We start from the raw sequence: 18148 nt of genomic DNA, 5'->3' as shown, positions 1-18148 counted from the left end.
TGTCATGTTCATGCAGAGAATCATTAGTATCTGAAAATGTATATATTTATTTTAATATTGTGTATATGTATTTAAAACCTTTAGTAATCTCTTTGGAACTGTAGGAATTACATATTTTTATAGCTGTTTAAGTAACAGGAAAAATTCTCCAGTCACTTTGAATTTTATCATCTCCTGAGAGAGAATAGTTTAATGGAAATAGTCTAATTTACCTGGGATGTTTGGATTGTGTATGATGGTCTCAGTGATGAGTAGGAATCTTCTGTCTGTTCAACTCCATTTGTTTAGCAGGGAGTAATGTACAGTTTACAAAGAAGTAAGCTATAAATACTATGTAAACACAAGTAAGCACAAGAGGATGATTTTCTGAATCTCTTCTGTAGGAAAGTTTTTTATGAAACTGGAGGAGCTGGTGTTCGAGCAAGGTCTTTGTGGAGAGTAGAACCCCTTCGAATAAGGTACTTATATTTTTTTAACTTTTTTTTTGTTAGCAACTCCTGTTATGTTCACAGCAATTTGATTATTACAGACCCTTAAGGCAGAACATGACTAATATATTTGTCATGCTGTATGATATGTGTTAGTATGTTCTTTGTCAATAATAAAAATCAATCCATTGTGATATAATCATATGGGGAATGTCAGTATTTTCAGACTTTTTTTTTCTGTCTCCCATATTAAAGGCAGCGTTGCCCATGACGTATGTTTGCTTGGGACACTGCTTCTGTCCGCAAGTAAAATGCTTTTCTAGTTTTCACTTGGAGTTTTAGAAGCACAGGTGGAAATCAGAGCAGTAATATTCCTCCTGCGTTTTTTTGTTTGTTTGGTTTGGTTTTTTGGGTTTTTTTTGTTTGTTTGTTTGTTTGTTGTTTTTCTTTTTTTTTTTAAGAATCAATCACCTTCCTAGGTGATTAGCTATCTCTTATTTTGCTGGAAGTGAAATTTCGATATATACCATAAGATTATGTATGTTTTAACTTTGATGGCCTTCTGAACCATGTTTGTTTTACCCTTGGTGCATTTGTGTTTGCAAATGAAATACCCTCATAATCAAGAGAGATGTACAAGAATTCTGTGAAATGTTGAGTCCTCACAAATTAAACCCAACTAAGTTTAATTTGTTTGTTTAGTCAATCAACTAAAAGAGAGTAGCTAATTTACACATGCAGGATGTTTTTATGGACACCACATGTAACACCCTAATAAAAGAGAGAGAGGGTGTAGGAACAAGAAGATGAAAGCTATACTCCTTTCCATGTTCCCTTTGCAAATGTATTAACAGTTTTTCATCTGTTTTTATGCACATATTGAAATCAGAACCAAAAAGTAATATCTAACACATTCTATTTTCTGAACATCCTTTAGAGCCCAAAGTAGAAATGTTAGGTTTGTTTAGTTAATAAACTATTTTTTGATGTCTCTTATGTTTAGCTGGAGTGGAAGTAACATCAGATGGGGACAGCCTTTCCGTCTTCGGCATATTACAACAGGAAAGTATTTGGCTCTGCACGAAGATGAAGGAGTTGTAATATTAGACAGAGAAAAGTCAGACACAACATCTACTGCTTTTTGTTTCAGAGCATCAAAGGTAAATAACATTGGTGCAAATTTGTTCTAAATGTGGAGCACTCAAATACTGAATCTGAGTTGTTTCAACAACTGTATAAATTACTTATCATTTCTAAATTGAAGTAATTGACAGGTATTATTCATTGAAATACAAAGGTAAACAACTGAGTCAAGAGTAACAAAGGTCTCCCTCAGAAAAGATAGGGATGATTAATAAATTCAAGAATAAACTAAACTGTAACCACATTTACAAAACAAGATTGAAAACAAATACAGTGCAAGATACAGTGGTTTAATATGAATACTTTAATAATCATAGAATCATTTTAGTTAGACAGAATCTCATTAGTGTTATACATTCAAGCTTTATCTGTCATAATTTAATTCAATTGAATTCAGTTCAGTTGCTATTCTTTATGCTGTGTGTTGATGGGAATTGAACTGAACTCAATTGAATTTTTCCTCAATACACGGAAAATGTAGTCAGTGATTTCTAAACCATATGTTTTCAAACTATGCTCTCTAGTGAGCTGCTAACTGCATGTTACTAGCTTTATCATCATTTCCAGCTGGGAAAAACAATACAAGGGAGAGAGAATGAAGAATGATTGTGGAGGTAGGAGAAATTAATAAATTTTTTACCCAGAAAGTGAAAGTTTTTTATAACCAACGATGATTAGAAATTTTTATTTATTTTCATGATTTTCCTTATGATTAGTTACCATAGCTGCTACAATAGTGTTTTTTATTAACCCTGAAAAACTAAATTTTCCACCTAATTATGAACGCTGTATGGTCCCTGAAGGGCAGTGAGAAAGAATCTTTAAAGTTAGTTATATACTAGATAAAATCTACCATTAAGTCTTGACAGATGCTAGACTTCTGTTAGTGTTCCTAGTATGTTTAAAATAAGGATGTTAATTAGTGTGACTGCATATGATATTTCATGAATTTTTATTTTAGCCAATTAAATAATTGAAAAACTATCAGGAAATTTCCTCTGATTGCTAGTTTCTCACCAAATAGTTTTTCATTCTCTACCCAGTATAAAGGCTATGCAGTGTAGATTGAACATGTGATGTTGTGCAGGGGCATTTATTACAGCTATAATTTTTTCCCATTTTTGGCAAATCATGGCACTGTAGTAAGAATGGTGAGTATCTCAGGAATGCCACTTGATAAATATTTGTGTTAAAATTCCTTAATATACTCACTACCTAATTGGACACTGTCTGTCCTGCTATTTTTCCATGTTTTAATCTATGCATATAAATGTATAAATTTTAAGTATATATACTTAATGGGTTTGTATGCATATTAGTAAAATATTTTCTGTTACATTGATTAAACATGCCCTATTTTCACAATCTTTTTGTTGAGGTGTGCCTCAAAGGCCCATTAGTGAAATTTATTACAGTGCCCAAGATGACTAAGCTGAAGTACGGTAGTAATTAGTTATGCAGAAGTCAATCATGTCTGCTGTGTTTATGCATAATATGGTTGTTAATGTACATTTTTGTATTAAATACAAGCTCAGTATCTAATCATCCTGTCCTATATGTGCTGTCCTATAGAAAAAAGCACATTTCTATCTCAAAATAAGTTATAAACTTGCTTTTTTCTGTACCAAGAATGAGAGTAATTATTAGTTGTCTAGACAGGTAAGAGCTGCACTACCCCATGGGTAGAGATATTAGTATTTCCAAAAGCGAGGGGAACAAGCAGTGATAACTCTTCCTGAAGAAAGAAAGATGAAGTTTTGGAAGGGAATAAACCCCAAAGATTGACCTGGACTGTAAGAAGGAAGAGGCTCTTTCAACCAAGTGCTGATGGCATACATATTGAGAGGAAAAATAGCCATAGAACTAATAGTTAGACTAGATATATGCAATATACAGATTTTATCTTAATTCCTGCACATATGTATTTGTAAACCTTTGCTGGGTTCATTTTCTCAACGAAGAAATATTTTCACTTGCCTAGACTTTAATATGGCATGAATTCAGGGAATATATACCTCTATGTCCACCTGTGTACAGATTCTTAAAAATAGAGTGCTGGAATACCTCTCTGTTTACAGCACTCCTCTCCTTTAAACTAAGAGTAATTTTAATTGGAAAGAACCCTGTGAAGTCATCTAGTCCAGCCTTCCGCTCCAGATAGGATCAACACTGAATTCAGACCAAATTGCTCACATTAAACACTGCTGCAGAGTATCCAAAAGGGAATAAAACATTTTTCCATTGCAGTATTCTTTCCTGTTTGGAAGACAGCAAATATCTCTTTTGTAGAAAAGAGGTATTACCTTCGCCAGAAGGCAGAGCTATGTGGAATATACAAATCCCCCAGGCTTCCCAGGAGCCTGTAACACGTGACTTAAATAAAGTCGTATTTTTCCAGGAGTTGTTATAGAGACCTTCTTGTTGAAAAAGCACCTTCATCCTCATTAGTGATACATTCCAGCAGTCTTGTCTGTTCCTTGCTTTTCAAAATCTGTGATTGCATTCATAATTTACTTTCACTACTTTTTTTTTCCTTTTGCTGGCTAGCACTGAAAACTGAAACAGTTATTTTAAATTATAAAATTCAAATTAGTGTTTTCCTTACTATGTCCTCACATAAATAAGAACAGAAGGGAACTTATAAAAAAAGTTAAGGAATATGCTAAAGAACATCATGGTGCTGATTTCAATGAAAACAGCATATGTAATACGTGCCTTTTTACTGTAAATTACTGCAAACTAAGCTATAAGTATCAGAAATTGATGGAAAGCCCCCAAAATTACATCTTTTATTGGTTTTAATATGGAGCTTACTTTCGACCAAGTTTTAAAATGTGAACCTTTATATTTTAAGGTAACAGATCTGTAATGCCTTGTGACAACAGAGACAGCAGTTTCTCTACACCAGATGGAATCCTGTTTTGAAATGGGATGTTCTCATTCCAGCACAGTACTTGGCTCAGTATACACTGCTGAGGAGAATCTTGGTTCTACTTACAAATTTCTTTGAGACTACACACAGTGCAAACAAGAGTATATTTAAAAATATTTGTTTATTTTAAATTTTTGTAGTTCAGAATTAATATTTGAGATTTCATACTTTATTTTAGTTATGATATATAAAATTGACAATAAAAATTTATTGGTATAGCCTTGGTAAGTAACATTCTGACACATTCAAAAGTCACAGATGACTCATGCAAAAGGGTTTGATATCATTTTAGTATTACTACCAGCATGTAGCTGTCTTAGGGACATTTGTCTCTAAAAGTTCATGTACTTACTTTTAAGTTTATAATTTAAAATTGTCATTTCCCTGTAAGCACTGCATTTCCAATAGAGTATTTCTACTTATTTTATATGGGAGGAGAAAATTGAAGGTAAAATAAAAATCACCTCTTTTTTATTTTTTCTTGCCTACTGGGGTGTACAGGTATATACAGAGTACAATAAGTTAGGTCAATGTATCAGTCCTTTGCTGTTGTATCTGTAGACTTTTATCTTTTTACTTTGCTAAATTGGAGGAGGCATGGCAGTACTTTTATTGCAATAAAATTTTTGTTATCTTACGCAAGTTAGATTTACTAAGAGTTCAGCAGACAGGGTTTTTTACCATTCTTAGGGGTGCCTAAGCAAGCCCTTAAGCAATCAAAGGTTTTCCCCTACTGTGTTTTTACTATTGAAAAAATCTTTGTAAAGGCAGTTGGCTTTATTTGTTCTGTTCACACTGTGATTCCTTACCTTCTTTCCATCACATAGGAATCTATGATTCTATGAATTTTCTAACTGATTCTTGCTCTTCCTCTAATATATTAAATATCTTTTGAAAATATCATCTTTGACAGCTTTGCCCTCAAATTCCTTTGTTCATTCCATCTTTCTTTTTTTTGTTGGGTTTTTTTGTTATTGTGGTTTTTCCTTTGCCATCTTCTAGGCCCATGATGTGATCTGTTTTCTTTGATTTTGTTAATTCACAGCCTGAGGGAGTTAAACTGAGAATAGGTTGTGAAGAGAGGATTTTAAAAGAGAAAGTATTTGGATATTTTACTGCTAAAATATGTTCAAATATTTAGATAAGAGATATTTTTTTCCCTCCTCCCCTGGTAATCTTTATCTGACTATACTTTTCAGCTGTTGTAAAATACACCCTGTCTTTGCAATCACACTGTGATCAAATTACTTGGCTGAAATCCTAGAGAAACTGGACAGAGAGCAAGGAGCAAAACATGATGAAGAGGAATTTATACTGTATTTATTAAAGGGCCTTCAGACTCTCAAAATAATTCTAAAGCTTTATTTCTGAAATTCAAAAAATCTTGGTTTTTTTCTGTATGTTTAATGTTGTCAAAAAAAGTCAGTATCAGTATCACTCAATTCTTTTCAAAACAGTAACTTCATTAGGATTGCTTGTTACCAAAATGTTTTAATATTCAGGATGCTGTGTAGAGTCAAAGAAGTAATTGCTGACAGTTAATGAATTTGTGCTGTTTTACTGTATTTTTCATTTAATGGCCTCACGGCAAATGTGTATTGAAAGAATTCCTCTTTATTCATACATGATAGTGGGGGCCACACAAATATGATGTGACATGATTTCCTCATCATCTTCACATTGCAATGGTAACCCCAAAGAATGTCTTGTAATTTCATTTAATTTCATCTTGACATTATAATGCTACCTGTTCCAACTAAAATTATTGTTGAAATGTGACAGTTAAATTCTGTATAAATGAAAGCAGATTAGCAAGGCTAGAATACAACTTCTATTTTCTCCACAGATGTTGAAAATTTGGTACCCTGAAATGAAATTAAAAAAACCCCATTAAACATATAAAATTTAGACTGTGTATCAATTCCTAACATATTTTGTTTAGGTAACAACAAATTAACAGCTATCTACACTTAAGTCCATCAGCAGTTGAAATCATAGAAAAATGATGTTCTTTAATTCCTCTATTTTCTTAAAGTTTTTTTTGTTGAATCACATGTATCCATAATTGGGTATTACAAAATTTGCTTTGTAATTCTGTTATTCATGAATTCAATTGTGAAAAGATGAATATTTTATTTTAAAGAAAAAGATACTTGCTTTTATGCTGGGATCTTAAAATCCTCTAGTTGTAAACGAAGAAGAATAGGATTAAGAAATAGTTTGGGGTTAAGAAGTGGGTGTTCTAGCTAAGCATTGAGCAATGTCTTTAAAAAAAAATCCAATTCTTCTTACAAAGTAGATAAATAATAAAATAAAATAAATATAAAAAACCTAAGAAATTTAAAAATAAAGTAAAGGTAAAAGCCAAACTGTATTTATTTTTAAAATTAGTGTTTTTATCTGTATATACAATTTATAAACAAAAAATTCTTTTACATAAAAATATTTTAACTACATTTCAAAATAGGTTACTGATTATTTTTATTTTTTCATGTTTAAGCTAAAATTCAAGAATGTTGGTTATATAGAGTTTAACAGACTCTGAAACTAAAACTTTACTTACATCAGTAACTCCACTATTGATTATGTTAAGTTAAACATTTAAATATTTTTTTAATCTTTAAAGATTTTACTTGATTTTTCCTGCTTCAGAGAAAAAGATGCTTGAGATTTGAAATTATTTTTAATTACAATCTGAATAATTATTTATAAAGAAACAAAAACTATGTTAAGTAAAATTTAGCTCTGTCTTAACAGCATAAGTAGCATAAACATTGTTCAGTATTGTAATATATATTCAGTGTAGAAACATAACCTATTCCAATACAGAGACTGAACGCCAACTTTATCTTCCTAGGAGCTAAAAGAAAAGCAGGATTCTAGTCTCAAACGTGACATTGATGGAATGGGACTCCCAGAAATAAAGTATGGTGATTCAATCTGTTTTGTCCAACATGTGGCCACTGCCTTATGGTTGACTTACAAGGCACAGGATGCTAAATCAGCACGTTTAGGTCCCCTGAAAAGAAAGGTAATATTTGATATTCTTTTTAATTACTTGTGAAATGAATTTTAATTTCATAACAGTTTGTGGGTTTAATTGTTTTGTGCTGCTATACTGAAAATGTGAGTATTTCATTCTAAAAATGTAAACAGTGTTGGATATTAACATAACTATATAACTGAAGAAAAAACTTTGCCACTAAGAAATGTATTTAACTATTTTTCTTGTCAGGAGAAATTATTAATTTGTGCTCAATTTTTATTTTTGATACCAGTAAAAGATGGAAATTCCTGATTCAAATGGTCAAATAATTTTTTGAAAATCTACATTGAACTGTTATAACTGGTGTAAACCTGTAAGTCATATTCACTGATGTTTTAGATTTTTTATTGAGTATATTGTGTGAAATGGCAATTAAATTTGTTACTTAAGAAATGGCTCTGGAAAATCCTCAAATTTCTTAAGGGATATTAAAATAATTTCCTCCACAAATGTTAGATGTAATTGTGATATGACATCAGGATGATCTTTCACTCAGCCTTTTGATTATAGGGTACGATTATATTCTTAATTAAGGGCATATCATCTGTTAAATCTTCAAATTACGTTCACATTTTGTTCAGTATTAATGGGTTTAATACTAGGTCACATAAATGCTTCATTACCAAATGATTCCTTGATTCTCTATTTGTAGATTTTACAACTTCAGCTTATCATGAAAACATGAGAAAGGGAAAAAAATGTTAATTACTGAAAAGAAGTTGGAATTCTCTTTTAATTACTTGTATGTATGTACATTCATAAGAGGATACACATATACAAGTACTGTAATATGAAACAATGAGATCCACATCACACACCTTTGGCATAATCAGATTTATTCATATGCAGCACATATGGTGATCATAAATGGGTAGTGAGTGCCCAACTCCTTCACTTCTCAGCAACATGGCTGATCAGAGAAATTCTTTATATGCCAGTCATTCAATATTTTCTTGATAAAAAATTAATTCACACAATGATAGCCTCTTCCTTTCCCGTGCCAGAACTGGCTATGGTATTCTGTTTCCTCAGAGCATCCAATTTCACTTCTTGGAAAGGCAACATGGAGATTTGTGCTCCGTATTCAATGAAAAATTTTACAATAGCTTCCAGTTTAGTGTTTTGTTTCCCCAGTATTCTTCTCAGCAGCAAGGGTCTAAAAGAACCTCCCTAATTGCCTGTCACTTTTATTCTCCTTCAAAACCGTTTCATTCATGTTCAGAATCTTTGAATCTTTTGTTGCCCTCTCACCTGGAGAATTCTGTCTTGTTAATGCCTTCAAACAGAAGAAAACCCAAACCTTCTAGCTTCCAGTAATTGATATTTCTGTGGAGGCAAAAAAAAAGTTTTTTGTCCTCTGCAATACATTATACTAGACTATAATTTTTTTAAGGAAATTTAGATGTGTAAAAAAAAGGGTGCTTTTTTTTTCACATAACCTAGCTATTATCACTGTCAGCTGCTGCAAATCCATAGAGAGGAGAAAACAACTATGGGATTAATTCTGTTACAAAATACTAAAAATTCCCAGTAAAAATTTCTGGGTTTTTGGTTTTTGGTGCAGTTTCATGTACCTAGTTATACTGTATTTGCAAGACACTAATATAAAGAAATTCTGGCATCATTTTTGGAGATTTTCTTGCAGATTTCTGCAAGAATTGTTATTTATTTTATCTCTCTCTGAGATTGTGGTAAACAAGGCTTCAAGACTTTGCCAGGTAATGATGATGTTTACATCAATGTTCTAGTCAACATCCCCACACCATCCAGTGAGTGATGGTTGTCTGTCTTTTCAGTTTGAGAGTTAGCTTCTATGCAAGCTATAAACTCCTGCAGAGCTCCAAAATGCTAGAGGTCAGAGAACAGAGAAACATATGCTGTATGTTTTGGATTCACGTTCTGGAGGCCATTGCTCAGGCTGTTCATCAGTCTTGCTGTACCTCAACTAGCAAGGCAGTGCCAAATGCCCCTTTTTATATGCAGAGAAGTGTTTTATCTGGAGAACTGATGTAGACAGTGCTGAATGCTTCTATCTGTGGTCTAGTCACTGGAGTTCTAAATCGCACTTTCCTGTAATTGTGATGTTTCTGGATGATTTAGTTGAGATTTGGGTTATTTGTTGGTTTTCTGGATTTTTTTTTGGTCAGAGAAGTATGAAAGATTAGTCCTTCTAAAAGACTCCACTCTTTCCTGCTGCATGCTTAGGAAGAAGAGTGCATATCTGCTCCACAATGGTGATGCAATTACTTTGCAAGGCATGGCAGCTTTTATATCCGATCTGTCAAATGTTTCCATTCCTGTAGTTCCAAAACTTGGAGCTCCATACAATGGCCTGAAGAAAAATTATATGAATGTCAAATATTTTCTTACTAGTTTTGTGATGGGAAATTAACCGTAATTTTTTAATGAATTGTGGCAGAATAAATGTCTTCTCTGAGTAACGTATGTGAAACCGAAAACCTTGTAGCTACTTAATGGGTGTCCAGATAAAGTGATTAACAAATAGTAGCTCCATTACCATATCAAATATACCATTACTGTTTTCAGTGCAATATTGAAATGTTACAAAATATTTAAAAGTAGAAAGTGTTTTAAAGTAACTGTTGTGATAATTACTGATTTCAATAGGTTATATTACACCAAGAAGGTCATATGGATGATGGTCTCACATTACAAAGATGTCAGCATGAGGAATCCCAGGCTGCTCGAATCATTCGCAATACTACAAGCTTATTCAGCCACTTTATAAGGTAGTTATTACCACTCTGGTTTTTTAAAGTATTCTGAAATTATAAGAATTTCTCTAAGAGCATACATATTTCCTGCTTTCAAATATTTGAATTAAGAAGCTATTAGCAATATATTTTTACTGATTTAAATTTGCAATTTTGATTAGTAGTGCCTTTAAATAGATAAAACAGTTTATTTAAGATTATTTACATGAAATCTTATACCTTGAAGTCAGAATCCAGAAGCTGGATCCTAAATTGAAGAAAACCTGCTAAATGATCTCAGTCTAACTCCATTCATAAGAATTCTATGGTACCTTGAACTTTGTATAAGAATATACAATGAAATCTATAAGAATGCATGTAGTACTGAAGAAAGTATTTTTTCATAGTGCTTGGCAGAAGTTTTAATTATGATGATCAAGTGGATATCCTTGTATTACTACCTACTTGATGAAAAAAATAAAGGAAAATGAGTTTGTAATTAAATATTTCCTTCCAAAGAAGCCATTATACAAGTATGTGTTTAAAACGTTATTGCTTCAGGATCTCAAGGGCCTACACTACTCCTTTATATTTCTTGGGCTGAGGATATGAAAACAGAGCCACCTTTGCCAGGAATCAGCTCCTCCTATTTATACTAGTGAGTCAGGCCATGGAAAATTGGGTTATCACACAAGATTGAGAAAATATTTGAACAGGAAAGAGAAATTATTTTACCAACAACTGAGATACCTCGAAATACTTTCCATTTTTAAATCCCACCCTTCCTTATTTCCTATATAGAATAGATACAGAAGATCTAATTTATGGTTAGGATTACATGTTATTTTTGTGTTGTTTTTCTAGAAGACTGGACGTGTATACCGTCAATAACTGGTACTATTTTAGCTCATCTGCACATTACATCTAAATCATCAATAGGGATTTAAATATCTAAACAAAATCAATTACCATAAAACTGTTTACATCAGTGCGGAAAGGGGAGCATGATTCCACTTCTGGAAGCTATGAGAGCTGGGCACACAAATAATAGGTGTTTGAATGATGTTCAGTTCAGATCATCTGTTGTTCATATGCATATAAGCATATGTCACATATGTAACAAAAGTTGACTTAGATACCAACAGAAAATTGGCTGCTACACAATACCGTAAATACAGTGGGAAAATTATTAATGCTGCCAGTCTTTTTTGTTGTTTTCCATAGTGGAAACAACAGAACACTATCACCCTCTGCCCTGCCTGTTGAGGAGATGGCTCAGACTCTGCAAGACCTTATTATATACTTCCAGCTTCCTGAAGAAGACCTGCAACATGAAGATAAGCAAAACAAACTCCGCTCACTCAAAAACAGACAAAATTTATTCAAAGAAGAGGTACAGAGAGAGGAATTGTTACATAATTTTAATTTCAAGTCTATTGTGCCACAAACATTGAGAAGAATCTAAACATTATCATCTAGATGTATACATATGTTCTCTAATGCAACGTTCTGTTGCTGAGATATATATACATACACACACTTGTCACAGGCTACAAACCCTTTGTTATAAAATTTGATCTTATTACTTCTGAGCATCTTTAAAGAGATGTCATTTTTGCAAGAAACAGTTTTGACAAGAAGTTATAGAAGTCGGATACCCCAAATGAATAATAAAACCTGCATCAATAATAGATGTGATTTCTGATGTCTTTTCTGCCCACCAGGATGTGAATCAGTAACTTTTTATCTCTAGAAACTGGAAGAATGCTTGCTTTAGGGATGGATAGGTATTACATAATTGTTGAATTGCTCCTCTCTGAAAACAGAATAACTATGTTTCTGTATAAATATACATATAAATACATAAATATACAAAATAAACATATTTTACAATGTTTTTAGGCATGTTTGAGTTGCTTGCAGGTTTTCAATACCATTTGAGTCTGCAATCAAACTGAAATTAAAAATCTCTTTCAGTATTTAAAATTTTTTTTACAGATATTTTATAGGATAGTAAAATTTCCACCTTTTTATCAATAAAAATTCCTTTTCATATAAATTTAAAGGGTTTTCTTTTTATGCAAGGAAGATTTTATGTAAAAAAGGCTGTTCATTATTATTTTAAAAGCCTTTATTGTCAGCTTTTTTCCCTTATTTTTTATAATACTTAGTTGAGTAAGGAACAATATTGAATCATTCTCTAAAAAGAATTATTTTATACAGATATACACATATTCAAATCTTGTAAGCACAATTGTTGTTTTGCTGTTTGTTTTTTTTAAATTTAAGATAATACAACTTTCCAATTTATAAAGGAAAAAATCTTTCTAAAGGGCAACCACAAATACCTTTTTATGTACAGTTCACTTTCTGTCACGTGTTTAGGGAATGCTGGCACTAGTTCTGAATTGCATTGATCGCTTAAATGACTACAACAGCACAGCTCATTTTGCAGGAATTGCAAGAGAAGAATATGGTACTGCATGGAAAGAAATTTTGAATCTCCTTTACAAATTATTAGGTAAGTTCTTCAAAAACATACTAATGTAAAAAAAAAGACAGGATATGTACTCCTTATGTTCTACTTGCTGCTTCACCATCAAAGACCATTGACCAAAGATGGTCAAATAACACCACTGTGTTATTCATTCCATCATGTAAATTACAGATTTTCTTCCTTATACTTACTGCTATTTATTACAGAGGAAAGAGTTTATTGAGCAATGATACAGCAGAGAAATAGATCTCAGCTAGGAAAAAGTTCCGTGAAGCATGCCAAAAGCTTTTTTTTTTTTTTAAATTATTGAAGTGTACCTGTGGTATGCAAATAGATGTGAATTATTATTTTAAAAATTAGAGAAACTGGAAAACAGTCTTTGTATGTGAAGCTGAAGGAAGTCTAAAAGTAATAGTCAGGTCTGCTGACCTCAATGTTTGTTACTTGAGACTTAGGTTTAAATGTTAATAAAAACAATTATATAAAACAGAAGTGGAAATATTTTTTCCAGTGGTTTTCATGGTTTCTAGAGCAGACTACTGCTGTGTTGTAGAAGGGTCAAAATTATAGAGCAGGAAAAATATTTATATGTATATTTCTTTAAATTTCTAGTTTGATACTGATTTGTGTTATTCCTCATATAGGAGACTCTTGTCTTCTAATGGAGTTTACATACATTCTAATTTCATTACAAAGAAAGTTAGTTCTGAACCATAGTAAAATAAGCAAGTTGAGAGTCAGGACAATAATAAAAGAAACAAGGGGAAGTACTTTGAAGCGTGAGGTTATTCACATAGCACAGACATGCAGGTGCTTCAGATGAAGTCTTCTCATTGCTTTAGAAAGTAGAAAGTTACCATTACCTGCATTTTACTTTAGTCTTATGAATTTAAAGAAAAGTAGGATGAAAAAAATGTTTTCGGTGCTATGTAGGCCTTTTTCAGATTTTGTCTTGATATTCATCTGCAGGTACATTTTGAACACACTTGTTCTGATGTAACAAATATTAATGCTTCATAATAAAAAACAATTGACAACTGTATACAGAAGGTGCTTTTTTGTTGCTTTTTTCCCCTATCATCAGTGATAACTTCTGGATGAAAAAAAAGTGTTGCTTGAAAGACTTGATCGTTGATGAACTTTCAAAGTGCAGTCAAATAATATTGCATTCTGCACTACTGAAATGCTAAAAGCTATGCATTCTATAACTTGTTGTAATCAGAAAGTAGAACTAAACAGCAGTGAACACAACCTGCACCTCATCTTAAACTTCTACGTATGATCTTCCCACTCTTGGTAGGAAGAAATAGAAAAAGAAATATTTCAGCCCTGTGATCACGACAGTGCTTGACATATGCATTAGGCAAGGGTGGTGGATAACTTCTATTTAAATTTAACTACAAAAAAAAGCATAAACAAAACAAAAAATTCCTGTTTATCCAGTAGATCCCAGTCAACTTCAAAAACTATGTGCTCTCTAGAAGTTATGTCAGTTGCTGATATTCAAAATAATGAAAATCTTGATTCTTTAATACTGTAACATATGTGGACCTCTTTGTTCATTATTTCATGAAGTTACTCTAAAAAAAGTGTTAAAATGCATATGATAAACATTGATGACTTCAAACGGAAATCTCCTGTTATAAAATTATACCATGTGTTTTTTCCAGCTGCTCTCATTCGTGGCAACAGAAACAATTGTGCTCAATTTTCCAGTAACCTTGATTGGTTAATCAGTAAATTGGATAGATTAGAATCTTCCTCAGGTGAGACTCATTTTACAATTTAAATTAACCATCAGTTAATGTCTGTCTTACATTATTGTCAGAGCAGTTTAACTTGAAACCAATATGCATTAGAAAATAAATAAGCTGTTGGGTTTTTTGGTTGGTTGGGTTTTTTTGTTTGCTTGCTTTTTAAATTTAAAAAAGTGATACACTTAGAGATATTTCTGTGGCATTTTTTGGTTCCATGTGTTTGGTATGTGCCACATCCAACGAATTTTGAACATGACTTGGGTGAATTAATGGATTGGGTAAGACAGTATCAACACTACTGCACCATTAAATAACACCAGTTTGTGGACATGCATACAAAACCCATGAAGATATAGATAACAGGGTTTTTTTCACTATGAAATATTCAACAAAATATTGATATATTATGCAGTGCTCCCTATTAAAACCTTTATGTCTCTCACTGAAAGGAAGGAGTTAAATTTGCAATTTCCTCAAGTGGTTTTAAAATTGTGGCTATTTTCAAAAGAGAACAAGAATTAACAGCTTTATTAGGTGTTTATTCCTAATGTGTAATAATCTTATTAATACTCCGTGAAAGTGTTTTCATCCTCTTTTTAGTCCGGAGAAAAGGTAGCATCTCGTAAGATACACATTCACTGAGCTTTTAGATTGTGTTCAGTTGAGCAGGTGATTTAATGACAGCATTGTTTCTGTGGCTTTTATATAGGCATTTTGGAAGTATTGCACTGCATCTTGATTGAAAGCCCAGAAGCTTTAAATATAATATCTGAGGAACACATCAAATCCATTATTTCATTGTTGGATAAACATGGGCGAAATTACAAGGTATGTTTGGAAAAACTAAGAATTTACTGATAATCTTACAGTGATTTGGGGGGGTGTGGGGAGGGGGAAGAGAAATTTCTGCATGGAAATATGTGATTCTAGTACCCCTAAAGAAACAAAATAACCTCAAAGTACATCTGCAAAGTTGCTTTCTTGAGATTAAAAGAATGTGTAATATACAATTGCTTTTCAGAAATTTTCAAATACGGCAAATATGTCTGACAAGCAAACAGTTAAGAAATATTGGTAACCAGTCAGAACATTGGATTTACTGAGAAAATGAAGCATTCTCGTGGCTGTAAGAAAGTGGGCAGAGTAGCTTGCTTTGTGATGGAGGGCTCTGCAGAAGCAGTGGACTACCTTTGATCTACTCTCTATCTTGAGTAATAATAATATTAGCAGAAAAAAAAATAAAATGAGAAATCAGAAAAATAATTCAAATATCTGAAAACACAGGTGTTCAGAAGAAAGAAAAAAACCCTGAGTTTCCAGAAGAAATACTGGATGAGATTAATTTAGACAACAATATGAAATTTATTATGATAGAAGAAGGTGAACAGAGTTTCTGGCTGCGATCAGGATGACATCACAACACAGACGAAGATATAGGTTTATGTGTGATTTTCTGATGTGAGTTTCCTTCCTCAATTAAAATTTTATTTGAAAGACTGATAACCTCGAGGAAGAGCAGAGAAAGTTTTAGTGAGCTGAAATTACCTTCTCCTTTAAATCAGTAATACAGAGAACCTAACCAACTTCAGTAAAGGAGAACAGTACTTTTAAGCATGGTTAAGGAGCATGAACTGATATAAGTAGTCATAAGAAAAAAAATAGAAATTACAGCAGCAAGCTTAGTTTATTTTTAGCTCTTAGCAAGATTACTGCGCTATTCCAGTCACCTACAAAGAACCTTTCAGCTGGAATATCTTAATGTAGGCATTATAGTGAGAATTTACAGCAGAAAAAGAAAATATGTACATAGGAGAAGAACTATACTGGCTAAAGGATTTGTACCCTTCTATTTGTAATGTCTTTGACTGAAACTCAGTAAGTAATGGGAAGTAATGAATTTATTTGTTACTCCACAAACAATATGTCTTGTTCTCTTGCTAGATTAGATATTCTGTTGAGATTTAGGGAATAAGAAACAGTACTATTAATAAGTAACATTGTCGTGGGAATTTTTGATTTGAAGGATTTTTTTAAATGAAAAGCATTGTGTCAGAACTACAGTCAGCAAACTCACAGAGATTATTTAAACAGTTTACATGTAAATTCTGAGTTACTGGTAATCATTAATGTTACTATATTGCTTTACAGCTGAGTACCAGTCAGAGTTTATGTAGTTCTTTAAGTTATTACCTCTATCCTTCTGCTAGAGGTTTCTACCCAGCAGCAGAGATGGTAGGAAGGAAAATACATGGGCTAGGGCATAGAAAACTCCACAATATATTAGCTTAAACTGCTGTTGATGGTTTGTTTGTGCTAAATTCACTGGGCAGATGAGAGCAGTAGCTAAAATGAATGGTATATTCTGCTGCTCCTGGTGTAGTAGAATAGTTTCCAAAATGGTAATCAACAGTGTGAAGATGTGTCTTTATCTTTTAGGTGATCTGTAGCAGTTTACACCTTTTGGGCTCATTGCTCAAAGGTTCTTTGTCAGAGCTCAAGCACATCTTTAAGCTTCCCTATTATTTTGCAGAAGTGTGCAGCTTTGCCCCTCAGCATTAAACAACACTATGTTACTCTGTTCTCTCTTGCAAAACATTTGTGTCAGAAAGCTATGGGAGAATTATGTCAACCTCTTTCAATTTTCAGACTAAAACAAAACAAAAAGAAAGTAGGAGTGTAAGATCTTTCTGAAATTCTGTTTTGCTTTATGGTGAATTCTTTCAAGTGTTTTTAGTTTTAAAAATAAATGGATTATTTCTCATATAGAAAATATTCTTTTTAGAAGAGATTCATAAGCAGTCAGAGAATTGCTGTTGAGAATTGTCCACTAATTTTGCACTGAAATTTTTTTGGGCTGCAGGAAATTTATCAAATAATTCCATTTTATATTTCAAAATTTAAAAGAGATTTAATTAAAAATTTTAAAGAGTTGACATACAGTTGTTCTAGCTTTGATTTTTTTCTAGTCAAAATGAGAATGGGTATCTCAAAGGAAGGTTTTTGAGGCATTTTTCAAATCCTGTGTTCAGAATTTCTGTTCCATGAATGTTTGATATTCTCTATCGCTAGTATGGACTACACTTGATCCATATATGTGACAAGTATTTAGAAAACAATAATGGTAAAGTGCATTATATTCCCTCCTTTAGGTCTATTCTGAATGTAAATTAAGCTGTCAACTGAACAGTAGTATATGCAGTTAGCTACCTTTACCCTACTTTTTTCTGATTTTTCTTTTAAGGTTCTCGATGTGCTTTGCTCTCTCTGTGTCTGCAATGGAGTTGCAGTTCGTGCCAATCAAAATTTGATTTGTGACAATTTACTGCCTAGAAGAGACTTACTTTTGCAAACACGTTTGATTAATGATGTGACAAGGTATAGTGACATGTTTTATTGTTATATAGAAAAAAATGGAACTTCTGTATCTTCAATAATTTATTGAAGGAAATACTGTAACCTAAGAAATGTCCCATAGACTTCAATATTGAGACACACACTTTGGGAAGCATTGATGTATTATGTATTAACTTCTAAAAAAAAACATTTTTCCTAACAATATGGCATTTTGTAATGGGAACTGTGCTCAAATAGAAATTGTTAATTAATAGTAAGATCTGTTCTGAAATTGAAA

At 32.4% G+C, this 18148-nt stretch overlaps 1 protein-coding gene across 1 annotated transcript in view; it reads left to right on the top strand.

Annotated features, from left to right (window-relative positions):
- Positions 1 to 18148, top strand: part of RYR3 (ryanodine receptor 3) — a 214935-nt gene that overhangs the window by 64985 nt on the left and 131802 nt on the right. Inside the window, exons 10-18 of the mRNA XM_027717007.2 lie at positions 384 to 458; positions 1432 to 1588; positions 7361 to 7534; positions 10178 to 10299; positions 11488 to 11656; positions 12649 to 12784; positions 14431 to 14526; positions 15227 to 15345; positions 17759 to 17892. Coding sequence (XP_027572808.1) covers positions 384 to 458; positions 1432 to 1588; positions 7361 to 7534; positions 10178 to 10299; positions 11488 to 11656; positions 12649 to 12784; positions 14431 to 14526; positions 15227 to 15345; positions 17759 to 17892 — 1182 coding nt within the window. The remainder of the gene's footprint in view (positions 1 to 383; positions 459 to 1431; positions 1589 to 7360; positions 7535 to 10177; positions 10300 to 11487; positions 11657 to 12648; positions 12785 to 14430; positions 14527 to 15226; positions 15346 to 17758; positions 17893 to 18148) is intronic.

Source organism: Pipra filicauda, unplaced genomic scaffold (genome assembly GCF_003945595.2).
Source record: "Pipra filicauda isolate LSUMZ 115617 unplaced genomic scaffold, ASM394559v2 scaffold145_size1923396_pilon, whole genome shotgun sequence".
Taxonomy (NCBI): domain Eukaryota; kingdom Metazoa; phylum Chordata; class Aves; order Passeriformes; family Pipridae; genus Pipra; species Pipra filicauda.
Note: the sequence above shows the minus strand (reverse complement) of the source record. Positions and strands in the feature narration are given on the sequence as shown.